This window comes from Penicillium hordei (assembly GCF_028827395.1).
Source record: "Penicillium hordei strain IBT 12815 chromosome Unknown utg000004l_segment0_segment0, whole genome shotgun sequence".
In the NCBI taxonomy this organism is placed as follows: domain Eukaryota; kingdom Fungi; phylum Ascomycota; class Eurotiomycetes; order Eurotiales; family Aspergillaceae; genus Penicillium; species Penicillium hordei.
In genome coordinates this window covers 4,258,464-4,276,720 of record NW_026623145.1, presented here as the reverse complement: position 1 = coordinate 4,276,720, position 18,257 = coordinate 4,258,464, and the positions used below count along the sequence as shown (strand labels likewise).

At 48.3% G+C, this 18,257-nt stretch overlaps 6 protein-coding genes across 6 annotated transcripts; 3 read left to right on the top strand and 3 right to left on the bottom strand.

The window, feature by feature from the left end:
• Positions 1–40: 40 nt before the first annotated feature.
• cyc8 (putative transcriptional corepressor Cyc8) lies at positions 41–2,956 on the bottom strand (the record flags this gene model as incomplete). The annotated part of the gene is made up of 6 exons (XM_056899831.1): positions 41–1,740; positions 1,805–1,961; positions 2,019–2,111; positions 2,165–2,344; positions 2,410–2,696; positions 2,758–2,956. The coding sequence occupies 6 exons, from the start codon at positions 2,954–2,956 to the stop codon at positions 41–43; spliced, it is 2,616 nt and encodes an 871-aa protein (XP_056751907.1).
• Positions 2,957–9,270: 6,314 nt separating this feature from the next.
• N7537_008776 (uncharacterized protein) lies at positions 9,271–10,309 on the top strand (the record flags this gene model as incomplete). The annotated part of the gene is made up of 2 exons (XM_056899830.1): positions 9,271–9,741; positions 9,797–10,309. The coding sequence occupies 2 exons, from the start codon at positions 9,271–9,273 to the stop codon at positions 10,307–10,309; spliced, it is 984 nt and encodes a 327-aa protein (XP_056751906.1).
• Positions 10,310–11,571: 1,262 nt separating this feature from the next.
• Positions 11,572–12,822, top strand: N7537_008775 (uncharacterized protein; the record flags this gene model as incomplete). The annotated part of the gene is made up of 1 exon (XM_056899829.1): positions 11,572–12,822. The coding sequence occupies one exon, from the start codon at positions 11,572–11,574 to the stop codon at positions 12,820–12,822; it is 1,251 nt and encodes a 416-aa protein (XP_056751905.1).
• Positions 12,823–13,041: 219 nt separating this feature from the next.
• Positions 13,042–14,907, bottom strand: N7537_008774 (3'-5' exonuclease; the record flags this gene model as incomplete). Its single annotated transcript, XM_056899828.1, has 1 exon — positions 13,042–14,907. The coding sequence occupies one exon, from the start codon at positions 14,905–14,907 to the stop codon at positions 13,042–13,044; it is 1,866 nt and encodes a 621-aa protein (XP_056751904.1).
• Positions 14,908–15,814: 907 nt separating this feature from the next.
• N7537_008773 (uncharacterized protein) lies at positions 15,815–16,500 on the bottom strand (the record flags this gene model as incomplete). Its single annotated transcript, XM_056899827.1, has 2 exons — positions 15,815–16,144; positions 16,351–16,500. 2 exons carry the CDS (start codon positions 16,498–16,500, stop codon positions 15,815–15,817), a joined length of 480 nt encoding a protein of 159 aa, XP_056751903.1.
• An 876-nt stretch (positions 16,501–17,376) lies between these two features.
• N7537_008772 (uncharacterized protein) lies at positions 17,377–18,037 on the top strand (the record flags this gene model as incomplete). Its single annotated transcript, XM_056899826.1, has 2 exons — positions 17,377–17,394; positions 17,441–18,037. 2 exons carry the CDS (start codon positions 17,377–17,379, stop codon positions 18,035–18,037), a joined length of 615 nt encoding a protein of 204 aa, XP_056751902.1.
• Between the last annotated feature and the right edge of the window lie 220 nt (positions 18,038–18,257).

Sequence of the window (18,257 nt, the reverse complement as noted above, 5' to 3'; positions counted from 1 at the left end):
CCAGGTTTAACCAGACCACGGTCGGAAGAGGAAAGACTTTTTATGCCGTTGGCTCAACCTTGGATGGAGTACTGGCACGAGCATTTCCGGCGCCATTGGCTGGGTTGCCAGCAGCGCTGCCGTTGGGGCTGCCCTTGGAAGCAGCAGCAGCCTTCTTTTCTTCCTCAACTTCGTCATCGTAGTCTTCATCGACATCCATTTTGCGCGCAGGGGGCTCGTGCGTAGGAGGAGCCTCGGGGCGAGGAGGTTCTTCCTTGACCGGGGTGTTGGTGGAAGGAGGCCCAGAGGGGGGAGCGTTGGATGCTGGTGCACTGCCCTCGGCTATCGGGGGAAGACTGGGGCCAGCAGAAGGGCGGGGAGGCATGTCTTGGATCGAAGGCAGAGTAGGAGGGTGGTGAGCAGCCTCTGAGGGGTGATAGTTCTCATTGGCACGACGGGCGTCCTCGCGGCGAGCCTCTGAGGAGCTACGTCGTTGCATCTCACCAGGAGAAGGCAAGCGAGCGGGTGGGCTCGGGCGGCGGTTGTTCTGGTCATCCAGACGAGCGCGGCTCTCTTCATTTGCATGCTTCTTGACTGGACCAGCATCAGCCTCCCATTCGCGGCCGCGCTTCATTGCAGATGTGGGGCGATCTTCGCGATCACGAGCGGCAGCTTCAGCAGCAGTAGCAGCCGAAGCAGGGGCCGGAGCACCAGAGGCGATGGAGTTACCACCTGGAACTTGTGGGGGGAGGGTAGGACCGGGGTGGAACTGTTGGAGAGGGTATCCTGATCCCGGCGAAGAGGGACGCTCATCGCGAATAGGGCGGATTTCAGGAGCAGGACTGAAAGGACGATTTTGATAAGGAGGGGGAGGAGCACCGCCATTGGGCCCGGGTGGTCCAGCGGGGCCAGGAGGAGCGACAGGCAGACCACTCGGCAAAGCACCTCGCGGGGCACCAAAGGCATTGCCACCACTAGGAGCGCGTTCGTGGCCTGGACCAGGAGCGTTTCCCAGCTGAGGTAGGGTGTGAGGCGGCGGGTAGGCATTGGGATCACCCATCTTTGGCGAGCGAGGCGCGCCACGGGGATCCGGGAACGCCCGACCAGGCTCCTGTCGAGGACTCTGAGCAGGAGCACCGGGGATCCGGACATCGCGCTGGTCGAGACCGTTAGATGGGGGAGCTTGGCTCTGAGACTGAAGCTCGTTGATGCCACGGTTCCAGTCAGGAATCTGCCTCGGGGGAGCAGGAGCTTGTGGAGGGGGGCCGATGGGGGCTGGGGCGCCCCACTGAGGAGCTGGAGGTGCACCAACGCCAGGTGCCTGATAAGCCTGAGGGTGAACATCCTGCGGCTGAGGCGCGGGAGCAGTGGGCGGCTGTTGTCCAGCCGTGCCAGCAGACAACTGACTCTGAAGAAGCTGCAGACGAGCCTTGATGTGAACGTTGCTCGGATCAAGATCTGCGGCGCGTCCGTAGGCATCCAGGGCATCGGCGATCTGGTTGTTGCATGATTCGTACAAAGTGCCCAGGTCATACCAAACCTCCGAAATGTAAGGGTTCAGGCGGATCGCACGTGAGTAGGCGTCGAGAGCATCGCGGTATTGGTTGATCTGGTAGTAAAGAACACCAATCGAGCACCAGAAGGTAGGGTTTCGGCCATCGCGATAAACCGCTTGCTGGTAAGCTTCGTACGCCTTGGGGTATTTCGCCATGGACATGTAGCAACGGCCGAGGAGATACCAGCTTTGAGCGTCATTGTTATCTAGGGAACGAAGTGATTAGTCTCAATGTATAAAGTCCAGATGGGGGATTGAAAGTGTACTTACCAGCATTGACGGACTTTTCCAAAAATTGGATGGCCTTCTCCTGGCTTTGGAAAGCATTGCTCTGCTGGTGGTAAAGCCATCCAAGTTGCTGGAGAACTTTGGCGTGGTTTGGATCCCGCTCAAGGACACGCTGGTAGGCGGATTGAGCAGACTCAAACTGAGGATTTCATCAGCATAAGGTAAGAAATCAAAAGTGGAGGGAAGCATGACTTACGTCTTTCTGTTGCTCGTGAACATGGCCAATCTGGAACCAGATGTCTTCTTCGGTCAGAGGACGTGGGGGATCGCTAACAATGTATTTGAAGCACTAAAATGGATTAGTCACAGCTCTCAAAATTCATAGTAGGAGATTTCACTTACCTCCAAACTCTGGTTAAACTTCTGTTGCTGCTTGTATATGATTCCTAGGCGGAAGTAGATCTCATTGGCCTTCTCGAAATCGGGTGCCATTCGCATCACTTGCGAGAAAGCCTCCTCCGCATGATCCAAAGAACCATAGCGATCATACAAGATACCGATTCCATACCACAGCTTGGGTTCCTAATGAGGGGGATTGGAATCAGCGACTAAATATTTCAGGGAAGATGTGAGGGGAAACCGCTTACCTTAGGGTCGCGCAAGTGGTAAAGGGCTTGCTGGTAAGAGGTGTATGCCTCTTGCAAATTATCCATCATGAGATGGCAGTGGCCCAAGCTGCCCCAAGTCTCTCCATTGCTTGGATCCAACTTCAAAATATTTTGCAAGTACTCAATTGCTTTTGGGAACTGCTCTTTTGTCCGAAGAATGCATGAAATAGCATTCATGGCTGAGATAGACCACTGGTTGTGACGCAGGGCCTGCTCGTAGGCATTCATCGCACCTTCGAGATCGCCCATCAGTTCGGTCAAGCTTCCTACAAGCGAGACACACTGTCAGCAATCGCCAATTTAAGTACATGACCGGGTATTCATTACCTATTTGAAGCCAGACTTGTTCATTGAGTGTGGCGATCTTCTGTGCGGTGGTGAGAGAAGGGACTCCCTTTTGCCCTTGCACAGGAAGTGCTGACATATGCCCATTGGCCTGCGCCTGCGCCTGCGCATGCGCTGCGAGATGCGCTGCCGCATGGTGAGGAGCCACGCCCGCGGTGGGTGATGGTTGAGTATGAGACATGGTTCCCGAGAATCGTGAATATGGTTTGAGTTGAACCGTGTCGCGACCGAACTCTCGGGGTAGGTTTGCGACACGATGATGCAATCCAAGTTTACACCACTATTAGACACAGAACAAGTGTACTCTTGTGATGTCGCACGCCAATCCTGAGGCGCAATTTCCGATGGGCACGGGAGAGTAAAAGGACAGAAAAAAATAGACGAACGGGTCGCGAAAGAAGTAAAGGTCCCTAACGTGACACTATCCAGCAGTGAATGGCGGCAGTTTTCCAAAATCGATTAGACCTTGGCGCTGTCCCGAAGATAAATGAGTGGCGCGAGATGGGCAGTGACACAATCTCGGGGGGCAACGGGTGAGGTCACAGCTATGTCGAGCTTGACGCGCGAAGGTAGAATGCAGAAAGGGAAAAAAATAAGATATTGAAGAAAGAGGCGAAGATCCAAGGCGATACAGTGGGGAAAGGGGAAGTCAGAATTGAGGATGATCCGAAAGCCTAAGGGGGGAAGAGAGAGGGAAGAGTCGAGGGGCTGGCAGGAAAGGTGAAATTCGCCAAGAGACGCTAGTGGTTGGGTAGCTCCCGGCCGTCACGACTGATTATCTAATACAAGCTGACGCTCAGGAACGGCTTAGCGTTGTGGAGAAAGATCTGGAGGCGGTTATGCTCGTTTTATTTTTATTTTTGAATTATTTTCTTTTCCTTTTTGTCCCTTTTAGGAAATTTTGGGGCTTTTTGATTTTTGATTTTTGATTTTTCCTTTTTTCGCTTTTCTCTTCTCTTCTTCCTTTTTTTTTTTTTTTCCTTTTTCCTTTTTCAGGCCCTATCTTCAAACCCCACCCATGATCTCATGAAAAAGAATTAAGCATATAAGGATTTTATAATTATTTACTCGATACATACCTTCTATAGGTATAAGAATTAATCCCAATTCATTTTTCTTTGCTGTTCTAATTAAAATCCATAATGCCTAATCTTCCTAATACGAACACACAAACCCCCGGCAAAAGACGCCGAGTGGGGACTCCCCCCGTGGTTGCGTTAGTGCAACTGTGCTCCGTGGTGCTATGTAGTCCACAGGGCCGTGCAGCCGCATTGGCTTTCTTAGATCCCTGTTCCCCCCCTTTTGCCCAGCACTTTTTAGGTACTGTGCGTACTTAATCCTCCGTCAAATGAGAACGGAGACCACCTCCGGGAATAATCGTTTTGCTTGAATTTCTTTGTCCCAGCCCTTTTGCTTTTTATTCGACCTATCTACATCCAGAGTAGCTGTACCCAATATATATATATATATATATATTATAACTATTGTATACGTCAATAGGCTGCAAGACCAGCACAGACAGACTAAACCCGGAACTGTGCAGGGTGCAGCTGTCGAGTGACCTTGTGTCCCCTCTCCTTTTTTTTTCCCTTATCATTTTTCTCCGGACTTCCTGTACACAACCACAAGTTGTACCCCCTTGACTCTTGAAAGTCCATGAATTTGTTTGGCAAACCACCAAAGTACCATGCAGGGTGTCTTGACTTGCATATTCGCCCCTTCCGTCATTATTGTACCCGCTTTAAGCGGATTAGCGTATCCACAGTTTATTTCAATTTTAAAATTTCCTCAGCCACAGGTCAAATGGCCCTGTGCTTGTGGCTGGTGCATACTTGTGGATGCGATGATCTTGATTACATTTTCGGTGGACCTCGGGAAACTCCCGGATATGACAACCGTGATAGTGCCTTCTGAAATTCCATGACTGAGTAGTGCAGCCCCTTATGGAGTACTCACATACCATTGTCTCCCTACTTACTCGGTCCAAATGTACATATAGTATAACTCGGTGTATAACATACGTGGCCACAGTAGGGACCATGTGTACCTTATATTTTTTCCCAATGACGGGCTCCACTTGTGCGTGGGCCTCAATTTTTCCATCAGGGTTTGCTAGCCGAGCCGCCGTCTCTGCCGTTGGGAGGCTGTGAAACGGGGTGTTTTCCAACATGTCTTATATGGTTCCTAGAGATCTGCTGGGTTACACAGCCGCTTGTTATTTTAACTTGCCGACCGAGTCAAGAGCCTGTATATTTTACCGTTTTACCATTTTTTAAAAAACTTTTTCTTTCTCTTTCATTTCCCGATCTAAATCCCTACGGTCTTGAGGTGTTCTCGCCGGTTCTGAATCAATCAGCACAGAATACATAAATTCTATTTGAAAAAAAAAGAAAAAGAAAAAAAGGGAGAATGACTTCACTGTAACTGCAAATGTCGGAAGCATGTCAAAAGCCAAAGCACCCCGGGCATCACGGTAATGGCCCGACCAGAGATAGATCAGCCGCGCGCATGCCTCTGCCCATCATTGTGTCCACTGTGGGGAACGCCCATGATTTATCCTGAGACCATAAATAAATAGTAAGAACCAACACCCCCTGCGACGGGATTTTGCAGACGCCATGCTCCGAGGCGGTGGGTATGACCGTGCGACACCATTCCAGAGTTAGAATCGAGGCAGGGGGTGTGGGCCAGGAAAACAACGCTAGACTTGACATTGCATGAATCACTGGCGCTTCCGAGTTGATCAGCGGGAGAGAGAGAGAGAGTCGTCAGGCAAGGCCATATGCAGATTATATTTCATATGAAATTGAGTTCTTCTCGGACGTGGCTCACATACACGGTCAACGCTCCACCATCGCAGTGGATATAATCCACCTCATGATTAGATTATAAGAGGAAAAATATAAAATAAAAGCAAGGCAACTCAAAGCCAACAAAAAAAGAAAAGACAGAAGGTTTCAAGTCATGTCTTGCCAAGACTTGATAGTGCAAAGCGCAGGGATTGAAGCCCGGTCCAGTTGGGACACAGATGTTCGATTTGTGTGACCTTGAAAAAAGACCACAAGCCAAAATAGATGCGTCCATTTTCTCCCCTCCCCGATCACTGATAAGATAGGGATCGTGGGGAGATTGGCCTGGCAGTGCGCCATTTCTAACCGGGCTCGGTGATGCAAATGCGTGGTTCAAGGACTTGGGAGGTGGGGGGGGGGGGGGGGGGGGGCACAGATGCTTCTTGTGTGAGGTATGTGAGGTACTTTCTGTCGGGTAACATGTTTGTGTTGCTTTGTGTTGGCGATGGGACAGGGATATAAGTCTAGTCATATATGATCTCTAGATGCAGATGCTTATCATTTGACGTCAGGTGGTTTTAGGCGATCAGGAGGGTCTCATGGTTGCATGGGTTACCCCAGGCGGGCTCAAGCCTTCAACACGGCCCCGGGGGTCCTTTTCAGGTACCGCTAAACCAATTATATCAGGCAGTTATTGATGTAGGAGTCGCTAGCTGACTTCCAAATCTAGCCCGTCACATCTTGATCACTTGTGGCTGCAACACCCCATCAGCCACAAACAAGGGAACCTAAGTTTTTATGAGATCTCTTGATGGACATAAGTACTGAGGGAATATATTTCGAGTTGAACTACGGAATATTCGAGTCAGCGAACTACCTTCAAAATTTAGTATTTTTTGTTGGTCGCGTGTTGCATTCGAAATAAGGCTCGATATTATATATGTTCTGCGACGAACCCGGGGTTTCAACTCGGCATTTGTTTGGATTTCCTCTTTTATACGGCTACATACATAATACACTATATATATTTATGAAAAACGGACGAATCATGTAAGTATCAATACCTTCTTTTTATTGTAACTAGGGTTGCCTTAAAAGCCAACCTTGCTAATGAACCGGCACGTGATCACATTCGACACGGATATTATTTGAGGCATATTTCATACGTATCAAGAAAATGTCACGAAATATTATATCTAATCAAGCATGGATATAAGAAAAAAACACACACTACAACGTTCACGGAAAAAAAGATAGCCGTAGACACTAAGAGCGCCCAGCCGCATTAGCTATGATGGTTCATTGAGAGACTAAGTTCCAACTGCATTTAATGCCAAATTAATCACGAAGATCGACTATGCTAGGAGATAAGAAGGTAATCTACCAAATCGGAATATTGCCAGTTTGGTTCAGACGTAGAAGTAAAGTAAAGAAACATTGAGATGATCGGAGGGACTTAGAAAAGTATATGTGCAGTAAATAGCTCTAGGAACGGCGGTACAATATTGAAACACGTGGAGGATACTGTGAGTACCGAGAATCGAGGATCGAGCGCATAAGCATGTGCAAAATCTCCCAACCTACCTTTGTACGAAATGGTCAAGGTTGGCGAAGATCGGCAAACTGATATTCCAAATCTTAGTGGCGGCCTTCATTTGTTTCCAAGCTTCTATATTTCAAGTCTTCAATCCATCATGCGATTCGATAGTGCCGGTAGAGGTTCGTTCGTGGTGCAGTTCGATGAGCTTGCGGTCAATGGACGTGCTGGGAGGATTAGTGACATATGGATGAGGGATAATTTCTGGAATAGGAGCTGGATGTGTGTGCCGTAGGGTGCGACTGGTGCCTCGTGGGCGAAGAGCCAGGAAGAAGAGCTGCTCAGATGGAAGTTTTCTTGAAAATAGCGACCTCAGGTTTGCGTGCAGTCAAGGGGGAAAGGTGACTTCATATGTAATGTTGTACCTATCATTTCCCAGGGGAATACGTGACGAATGACATACAAATCGGCCCAATATGACAGGTAGATAGTGTGGTCGATCGGACATCTGTGATACTTGAGAGATATGGAAGAGTCGATCATTTATGATGGTGGTCCATAGCCAGCACATGAGCAGACCCCAACCCCTCGTGTTGGGTGGTTTAGAATAGCACTCAAATTTGGGGGGATGCGATTGATCTACACGCCACCTGTCATTGTCATGCCATGCCATTGCGTGCTTGGCTAATGATGGTTGTATGGTTGATCACTGGCTGAATTTGAGGAAAAGCGCATGATTTGCGTGTTGATTGAGCAAAGACTGACAGCCAAGGGGAATTACCGGACAGCGTGCAGCCGTAAATAAAGGAAAAACAGTAGACTTGACCGGGAGCGCGGCAACGTTACGTTTGCCGAGCACAGAACACGCAATCAGTCGCTCCTGACCGCCCACCCGGGCAGCCAAGCAGAGAATACGGTTTTGTATACAGTGCCCAGGCATCCAGATAGAAAAATCCTACAAGCCAAGAGTCGAGCTCTGTTGAGAAGAAAGCAAATTTTGGATCTGAAGCGGTTGTGGGAGGTGTTGATTCGTTGATATAATCGGACTCATCTCAACGGGGCAGCGGAATGAAAGGACCACAAGGCCAAGGCTTCCAAGACTCTTCCTGTCAGGGCTGGGGTATCTGACAAGAGGGATCGATAGGTACGGAGTATCTATTTTGGCTCTTAATATGCACCTGGGAAAAACCCTACACAATTATTGGCAAAAGTTAGGTAAGAGATATTGAACAATCTGAAAACTATTTCCCCGAAATCGAAATGCCAACACCCGCCAACCTCTCGGCGTCTGGGCGTTGACCTTCCCTTGGGAGGGTACTATGCTGCCCCTGATTTAGTTGTAGACACCCATGGGTTATAGCCCTGTGAGGTTTTGTGAGGTCTACTTCTGCGAGCATTAAATCACATAAGATTGAGATGCATACAACATACAGCTTGTCTATGTGGTTTTGGGAGATTCTAAGATTATATAGATGGGGCGATAGGAGTAATATATGTTATCACGTGCGTATGGCTGTTACCGCCAAGACCACAGGGTGCGTCTCAGCGCGGATCACCTCGTCGTCATCGGCCAATCAAAGACCGGAAACTGTTAACTTATGATCCCCGATGGCTGCTTGGCGCCTTGGCGGATGGTAAAACCTCGTAATTCGATCTGCACCTTCGACCAGACCACTCAGCATTTTTGTTTCACGGTAGGACAACTGTACATCTTGTCCGACGCAACCCTACCCTGTTATCAAGTATGCTGTGAGATAGCCATGATCGGGATCTGAGATAAAAGTATCAGCAGGATACCCACAAATGATTCTTGTACCCCATACAAGGCTCGACTCAATGCCAAGGTCTCGGCATCTGGGCGTCTTGGCGAGAGGGATTGCAAACAGCAGGAAATGCTCCTCCGCTGTCTGGCACGGCCTTTCCTGGGCTTTCCTGGCTTTTCCGCTCTTTCAAGCTGCGGCTCTCTGTGGTCCCTTATAAGTCTCTCTTCCGCCCTTCCTGCCCGCCCCCTTCCCCCTTCGACTTGTCAACAGAGAGCCCCCTATGCCCGAAAGATTACGACTACGGAAACCATGCGGTGAATTCTACATGCAATAGTCGCCCTCTGTGCGTCTACCTTGTACGACTCTTGCTTCGTCTTCACCTACTGCTTTTATTTTCTCGCCCGACATGCAGTCACCGGAGATGTCATATAGTCCCGCCTACTATCAGGATCAAGGACCTCTTGGAACGACACATCCTCGCAGCTCGATCGTCACCCCTCCACCGGCTACCCGTCGATCTCAAGAACAATCTATATTGGGTCACCCCGTAGGCGGATCTCGACCCTCCTCTCCCATACCAAGCCGCGACGTCAGTCCCCGTACCTCAAGCTCACGGGCACACCGTGTATACCATAACCAAACACTGGGAGGATCTTCGTGGCCCGGTTCAGACATCCGAGAGACAGACTCCGTTCCAGCCGGTGGCTCAATATTAAGTGGTGCACACAAGGAAGAGCGGTCCCCCAGCAGCTGGGCAGACCGGCCGTCATTAATGTCGGGGGAACATTCCAACCCGAGCATAATCCGTGCCCGAAAACGAGCCATTCCGGATGATGAATTAATCACTAATGAGGGCCAAGATGCTCTCTTGATGCTGGTAAGTGCGCAATGTAGTGGTCCAATGTTTCCTGTACTAATAGAAGTACTGACAGTTCCGCCTCACAATCGTCCCATTATACTCATTCGGCGCTTCTCTATATACCATCTTCGCCCTCCTCTTCGCACTTCTTATCTCACCTTTCCGTCTCTGCTCATTTTCCTCATACCTCCGCGCCACGACGTTCGTATCACAACTTTGCGATCTCCTCTCTCCTGTCCTTCACATCCATGAGCGGCTCGTTTGTTTGCAGCCACCAGTGGAAGACCGATCATCCTCGACCCAATCCACCCAATGGATTCGCTCAGAGCCAGATTCAGACCAACCGTCAGTCATATCTGAGCCGAGCGAGGTTTATGCGGTGACTACTTCAATTTCCGTCCTGGTCCTATCCCCGTTACTCAGCATTGTGATCCTCCTGTTCGCATGGACAGCCGCCTTTTTCTGGGTATTCTCCATGGTCCTGGGTAACCCGGACGGCACTGAGCGGAAGGACGATGGCCGCACCGCCGTTCTCGGAGTCTGCAAATGGTGGCGGTCATGGCTATGCAAAGCCCGAAAATCATAATAACTTCCAATAAGAGCCCGCCCGAATCAAGCAGGCCACATCAGTGATATATCTCACCGCCAGCTTCACGAAAGCTGCATCACTCCCCCTTACCTTGAAATATTATCCCGCACTACATTGATACCCTCCCCTCCCCTCGGTACATGGGCGCACACCGAGAATACGTGGAACGACGATTTACTTTTACCCTTCACATGCTGATATTACCTCCGTCCCTATTGGCTATGACTATACACATTCTGCATCGTTGATGCACGCGGCGTCTGGGATTGGCTTTTATTTTTGCACGGCGTCTGGCCTGGCGCATAGTAATATCGAAATTATTTCGATGTGTATCCTTTTTGTTCTTGTGTCTTGCAGATTATCGGGGTGTGGTCGATGCCTCCCCTTGCTCGACTCAAGACTTTTGATCTTGTCTTGTCTGGTGAGCTGGTGGGGATCCTCGACTTACCTTGGAACTGTATTTGTATGTATGAAACTTACCTGCGAGAGGAGGTTGTACGTATGCACTACTCTCGAGTGCGAATCTGATACCCGGGTTTATTGTTTTTGATTCGTGGTTTGCCTCAAGTAAACAGTAGAGGATTCTGTCTTTCACTCGATCCTTGCAAGATAGATGGCCAGAAGTATCTGTAGTCAAAGGGGAAACTGGAGGTCATCGCTTTAGATGATTGTCTCATGCCTTTCAATTTATGTGGGTAATACAAGCATAGCCGGCTGCTTATGCGGTCTCTGCCCTTAGGACGTAGTTCATCATCTGATCCGGTTGACCCAAGATGATACCAGGAATGTGATATTTAAGATCCTACTGGCTATCGTCCTCAAGTATGCTCTTTTACCCCGCCAGACGAGGACTAGCATATATTGGAAAGACCATGTGCCTGATATATAGGCTTTGTATACATGTAGAATCACAAACGAAGTCAAGGTCGGCACAACCTGGCAAAAACCGCATAGTACAGATATGTACATTAAACATGTCTTTACATTTATTTCCCTATAATCACTGTGTAGTATCCTATATCAGAATGGGAATTTCCCCTCACTATTCCTGCTTGCCTTTGTTGAACCACCCGCTTACGCCGTAGGACTATCCCTGTAGAGATATCTCCACACTTCGCAACTCCCCCTTTGTGACTCTTAGGGATCTTACTTGGTTAAATTTTAGCTCCCTCTACCCCCTGAGTTATGTAAGAAACTCGTCGCTTCCAAGGTTGTCCAAAATCCAAAGAACTTCCCCCTCCCCCAACTGTCATGGAAGCATGCATCCCACCCAGACAGCCGGAGGCCCTAACCTCAATATATCCATTGCCGCACCCCCAATATGGACATATGCCGCAGGGGACACTATAATCGGCAGCGTGAACCGCCATTCGCATATCGTGGCCCCAGATGCCAAGATCTCACTTACATTGGTCGGACGCGCAAGAGCCCGCTTAATAACAGAAGGGTACCCATCGAAAGCCTCATCCTATGGCAACTGGAAGCTTTTCAAGCTTCCATCACAAACCTTGCTACATGGACCTATACACATACCCTCGCCCAGCACCCCAGCCGACTGCATCAACATCCCTTTCTCAATTAATATCCCCGAAGCAGCTTCACTGTCAGCAGTCGGCAACCACACACAAGAGGAGAGTTTCATCCCACTAGAAGCAAACTGCATCACGCAGCACCCGTTACCGGGGACATTTTCCACCGAATGGACCGGAGCTAAGGCCTGCATAGAGTATTATCTCCAGGCGCAACTGCGGTATATTCGCAATGGCTTATGGTATGTCCAACGTGCGACAGCACCCATCACGCTAGGCTATCCGACTGTAGACGCGGGCGGGATCCGGTTTGCGCTGCAGCGGTGCAGCATCGTGAGCCGGGTGCGCAGCCACCGATTGCTTCCGTCGATGCGGGATGTGGATTTATCCTTGATGCAGAAGACGCAGAGAATTCTTCGGTTATCTTCTGTTCCTGGATTTAGCTTTGAGGTTGTGATGAGTGTGCCGATTGCCATCCAGCTTGATGATTCGTCGCCGATTCCGCTTGTTATCAGGGTTATACCGCAGCGGGGTGGGAGTAGTAGTGCTATTTGGGATGTTGTGCAACGGGTTGATGTTATTGCGGTTAAGATGAGTATTCTTTCGAAAGTTGAGATTGTGCTCAAACCGAGTGAGGAGAGCTTTTATAGGATCCCTAATGATGAACATGTGTTTGTTCAGCATTTGGGCCTGGAGAAAGCGTTTGAGCAGCGAAAGGATCCTATTGTAACTTTTGCTGGGCCAGGTGATACACCGGTCGATATTGGGAGCGTGCTTCAGCTTGTTCTTAGACACGATGGTCTGATGAGTGACGGGAAGCGTCTCAGTCCTTTGGCCAGCATCAGGCCAAGTTTTGTCACTTTCAATACCAGGCTGAGTCACTCGATACTATGGCAGACCTCTCTTAGTATTGCGGGGGAGACACGAACTGTGTCGATGACGACAGTGGTCACTGTGTATAACAGTGCCTCTAGATTGTGAAGTTGTGCTCTGTTGGGGCCATGAGATTTTTGAGTTTGACTGATGTTGATTTTGCGGACAGAATTCACTTCTGTCGCATTGTTTTGCGGGAGCATATCCCATGTCAAATATAAGACAAGGAGAGCAACAACGAATGGCCTAATGATTGCACGGCTAAACACTTATAATTGAATTGTCATATAATATCATAATAAACAGATAATTGTAGACATGGGAGTATCAAAAGAATGAAGCTGCGGCCGCTTCGATAGTTACCGATTCGTATTCAATGTCACCAGCATCATGGTCGACAAAAGAAGAATCAGGGCCATTAGCATCATCATCAGACAGGCCAACGTCGTGGATATCCAAACCAGTCACACCACGAGATAACATCTGGATCTTTATCTCCATATCATGTTTTCTCTTCTGCTCCTTCACCTCCTCTTCTGTCGTCCTCTTCAACTCCCTCTCGTACGCGCGCTGCTCCTCTTGGTCCCGGGCATTGTCCGCCCATACCTTTAGGTGTTCCGGGTATCGCAGACACCATATCACAATATCCCGTGTTGCATGCGCATCCTCCAGCGCACTGTGGCCCTGCTTCCCGACTTGGATATCATAATTGACCAATTCATTGGTAAGGGTCTTCAGACTCCATGTGCGGTTGAGTGGTTCGCTGGCGTGTACAGTGTAAAACACCGTTTCGCTGGTAATGATGGAGGAGTCGACAACGTTCCAGTGGATGATACCTAAGACGTCAAGATCATTGTTGAGAGAATGACCAACAAGGACAGTCTCGCTATCCATGAACTCCCATAATTTCGAGCGCGCGCCTTCCCAGCCAAACAAGGCTGTGCCTTTCTTGACAGCCTTGTTCATGGCACTAGGGGTCACCCCACTGAACCGAGAATCCCAGTTCACGACTCTCGATTTCGGCTGCACATAATTGTCGATGAGAACTTCGCCAGTCAGAAAGTCAATTGCGCTCAAAAAAGCAAGCTCCCGACGCCCTGCTTCAACTTGCACCATCTCACAGTCAAGGACAATTGCTCTCCTTTTCCGCAAGCCGTCCGCGGAGCGAGGAACTTGGCGGAAGTGTCCTGTCTTCGGAGGGGGCTTCTTCGAGGGGCGTCTGCTGACATCCGCCAAGCCAGCCCGAAAGGTGAAGCCTCGGGTGACGAGACGGGTTTCTGAGTGACACCGTGCCGACAAATAGCGAAAGATCAAGCTTTGCTCGAGCGGCTCGAGAACAACATGGTAATTTGCGTTTTGGATGGCAGGTGATGACGCATTTGGGGGGTCAAGTTCGGAAGTCTTGTTCCATAGGTCTTCAAAATCCTCTGTCCCCAATGGAGCATGTGACGGGGCCTGGTTTGATGTGCGCTTTTGAGCCGGTTTTGCAGGCTTGGTAGGCAGCATATCAGAGCGATCCAGGGACTTCTCTATCTTTGTTTTCTTTGGAGTGGGTTTCGCAGATTTGACAGACAAAGCCTCAAACAGATCCTGGGACTCCTCAAACTTTGTTTTCTTTGTAATGGATTTTGTAGGTTTGACAGGGAGGGACTCAGAAAGATCCTGTGACTTCTCAAGCTTTGTTTTCTTTGCAGTGTTTTTTGTAGGTTTGACAGGGAGGGAATCAGAAAGATCCTGGGACTTCTCAAGCTTTGTTTTCTTTGCAATAGATTTCGCAGGGTTGGCAGGCAAGGGCTCGGAACGATCCTGTGACTTTTCATCCTTTGCGGGCTTGACAAAAGACTCAGACAGATGCGGGAGCTTGTTATATTTCACGGACTTTAGGGCTGATTTCGTAGGTTTGGCAGACAAGAGCCCAGAAAGGTCCTGGAACTTCTGTTCCTTTGTGCTCTTTGGCGCTGGCTTTGCCGACTTGAGAGACTTGAGATCGGAACCATCTAGGGGCTTTTCATGATTCTGGGAGTGCTTGAGCAATGCCTTTATAGTTCCAAAAGATGTGTCGCATGGACCGCAAGCAAGTTTGTGGCCTTTGGACTCAAAATGAGCTTTAACAGCACTGATGTTTTTGAAGCCACCTTTCTGACATCCAGGACAGACAAATAACTTGTCAACGGCTGTTGTGGGTGAAGCCATGATAGACAAAAGAGAAGTTGATGTGTTTTTTTCCAATTTTGTCGTGACTTGGGTGTACGGAGAGCTATTATGGAAGGAGCAATATGTGTACGTCTTGCCTAATCGAGCCCATACGTGGGAAGCAGAGATTGGGAGGCGTGGCACTTTGCCCGTAATCGCTATAAAAGCGTATGGGTCAATGAGTCAACGATATATAATCCATGGGACAGTTTTTAGTGTCCAAATTACCTAGCTCAACTTGTGATCAGACAAAAGCGCAGAGTGAATTGATAATTGATTTGAAGAGGGAGGAAATTGGCCAGGCCGAAATTCTGCCCAACTCTACCGGGTTAGGAGCCTGAAATATCAGGCAGAAAAGGCCCATCGGATGTCACCGCCAATCACAGCGCAAGAAAAGGGTTTCTCCAATAACGATGCTAAGAGGTTTGTATTTTCAATTTGAAGATATTGAATTCATTCGAACTGTTCGTCATACCTAAGAGACCTTACTCGAGAAATCTGTTTAACAGGAAATATGAACATGATGATGACGACACGAACACAGAACGACTCGGTGAAAAGTGGAATACTGCTAGGAATCGCTAGCAAAAGTTTGACCATATCAAATTCGGCATAAACCAAGTTAAGACCTCTGCGTATGAAGTAATAAAGTAATACAGCCTAGATCAGATTCGTATAGGAATACGTTTATAGTTATAAAGGCCCATATATAATGACCGAGGACGACATAAGCAATAGATGCCTCGCTCTTTTCCCTTATACGCATATAGTTAATATAGTACTTATAACCCAAGAGGATTTGGCCCGGAATTAAGCCACCGAGTAGTAGTCCTAGCTATTGGTATAATATATAGAAATTGTTATACTACAGTTCGAGTTTAGTGTGAGAATATCGTATCATGTATATCTAAAGTTCACCTTCTTCCGCGTCAGACTCTTCTTCCATTTCATAATCGTCATCATCCTGCGGGGCTCTCATTCCGAAAATAGCCTCTTGCCCTTGGACGTATAAACTCGCTGGATCTGACAATTCTGGATACTCTGGCGTCTCCCCCATCGCCAGCTTCTTATGAGCTGGAAGTTGAGAATCATCGTCAGCTGCGTCATGTCGCCCTCGTTTACGTGATGCTGCGGGTGCAGGTACAGGTGCTGGTGTTGGTGCTGGAGCTGGTTCTGGGGCCTTTGCTGGGGCCTTTGCTGGAACCGGAGCCGGAGCCGGAGCTGGAGTGGGTGGCCGCTATCTAGACTTGAGTGGTGCAGGGAGTCCCCAATTGGTGGGATCATAGGCTCGGTAGAAACGACAAAGATCCATCATACACTCAATAAGGCCAGCTTGAGGAAGGCCTTGGATAGATGCTGGTAGATTGGGTATTTCAGAGGTGAAACCAATCTGCAAGTTTGTTCTACGTAAACTCGAGTTGAGAAGGTACCTAATCATCTTACCGTCAAGGAGGTGTGCAGTTTGCTCGCTGTCGTGAACTCTTCGAATAGCGTCCATAACAGCAGTTCGGGCTTGGGGTTCCGAATAGAGACCAAGTTGATCCCACAAACCTTTTCGGGTCCTGAACCTACACCCAAAGGGAAGTGGACCATTTTGAAGGGTAATGATTAAAATTAATACAGAGTTGAATGGTGCTGGTTATAAAAATTGTTGGACTAATTCTAATTGAATAGTTGCTGCGAATATGGATTGAGAGTTGGAATGGGTTTCATCGACTATTAAATACTTGACGCACTCTTTTTGACCGATGCAGTGTAAATTTAGAACGCAGATTTGAGACTTGAGTTTTGAGAATGTATTGTTTATTGTCTTTGACATCGACAAAGAGAGCAGCAAAGGACATGGCTATGAGGATTCAGGAGATCCTCTTTTAGATCAAACAAAGAGGCAGTAACCAAAGGGGGATGCTTTAATTAGCCTCTAGGAATAATGATCCGGAAACAATGGCGCTCTAGATTAAAGTAGAATGATATATGGTATTATCTATAAGTCCGCTTTATTATTGAGGCAGAACATGGGTACTATGTGGAACTAGGAATCTGTGATGCCCTAGTCTGAGTTGATTCCCATACAATGTTAATTTGACATATTGAAGGAGAAGACAAAAACTAAGTAGATGAGAGGGGCATTGGACTTCTATCTCTTAAGAAGCTATATAGGATGGGAGGTCAGGATTCCAAAGCGAGGCTGTTGATGCCTGAACTTCAAACCGTCAAGAATGAAGTCAATGAATATCAAGTTTCAAGTTTCAATATTATGTGATTGAGCCATGTTGCTGGTCGCGGGCACCTGATTGTTAAAAGGGAAGAGAATCCAGGGACCTGACCCTCACACATTCAGGGAGACGATGGCCGATTTCCACTTCATGCAACAGAAATTGGACAATGACCTCATCTAGTCCATTTCTACTCTTCTTGACCCAATAGGTATTCCAAATCTCCTTTGGGGAAACTATCTGCTCACTGTTTATGGAGACGATTGTGGATGTCAGTATTTTCTTGATTGACTAGAGCATCCGTCAATGTTTTATAGGAAGCAGCTTTTGTTGTTACAGATAATCTCGCCCAGGCCGCATTCTCCTCATTTATGAGTGCCAGGTTTCTACCCTTCAACGAAAGCCCGGGCTGCTCGCACTCGGGTGCTTTCGGAGTCCCAACAGCATTTAAGCATCTGCATATTAATGATGAGCTTGCGGTCTCGCTTTATCGGAAATCGGATGTGCCATGGGAGTTTGAAGACCTTGAATCCTTGCCTGATAGGAATTCAGCTCTTATGCTTGCCTCATATGACCGACCCCCGTCAGCATCTCTAGGCCGTGGTCGAGGGCGCCTCTTGTCACATCCTTGTGCTGTGAAGATTCCCTGTGCTGTGAGTTATTGCGAGGCCCTGATTCCGCGACTTTTTTCTCATGACCGCGACTCTGTTTGCGAGACTTTCTTGTTGGCTATTCTGAGTTATATGTTGGAGTATGTCGATGGTACGGATGTCTTGGACGAAAACAAGCAGCAAGAAGGCTACCGGAAGTTTTACGATGCGATCAAACTGGGAGATCTTGCAATGTATTCGATACTAAATGAGCTCCGACTTAGTTTGATCGAAGAGCGTCGCCTCCCAGTGAAAAATGATTAACAAAACAGGACGCATAAGTCAACATCTCAATTTAAACAATTGGAATAAAAAATAATCCAGAAGTCCGTTGCCACTCAATCTCTAGATTACAATCGTCTTTTCACAATCACATCTTCAGACTGAGAAAAGTAATAACCGTTGGTTTTGATGCCACTGTTTGCCCAGTCTTCAAGTCTAATACGGGTGACCCAAAGCCCAAATTTTGACAATCTCATTTTCC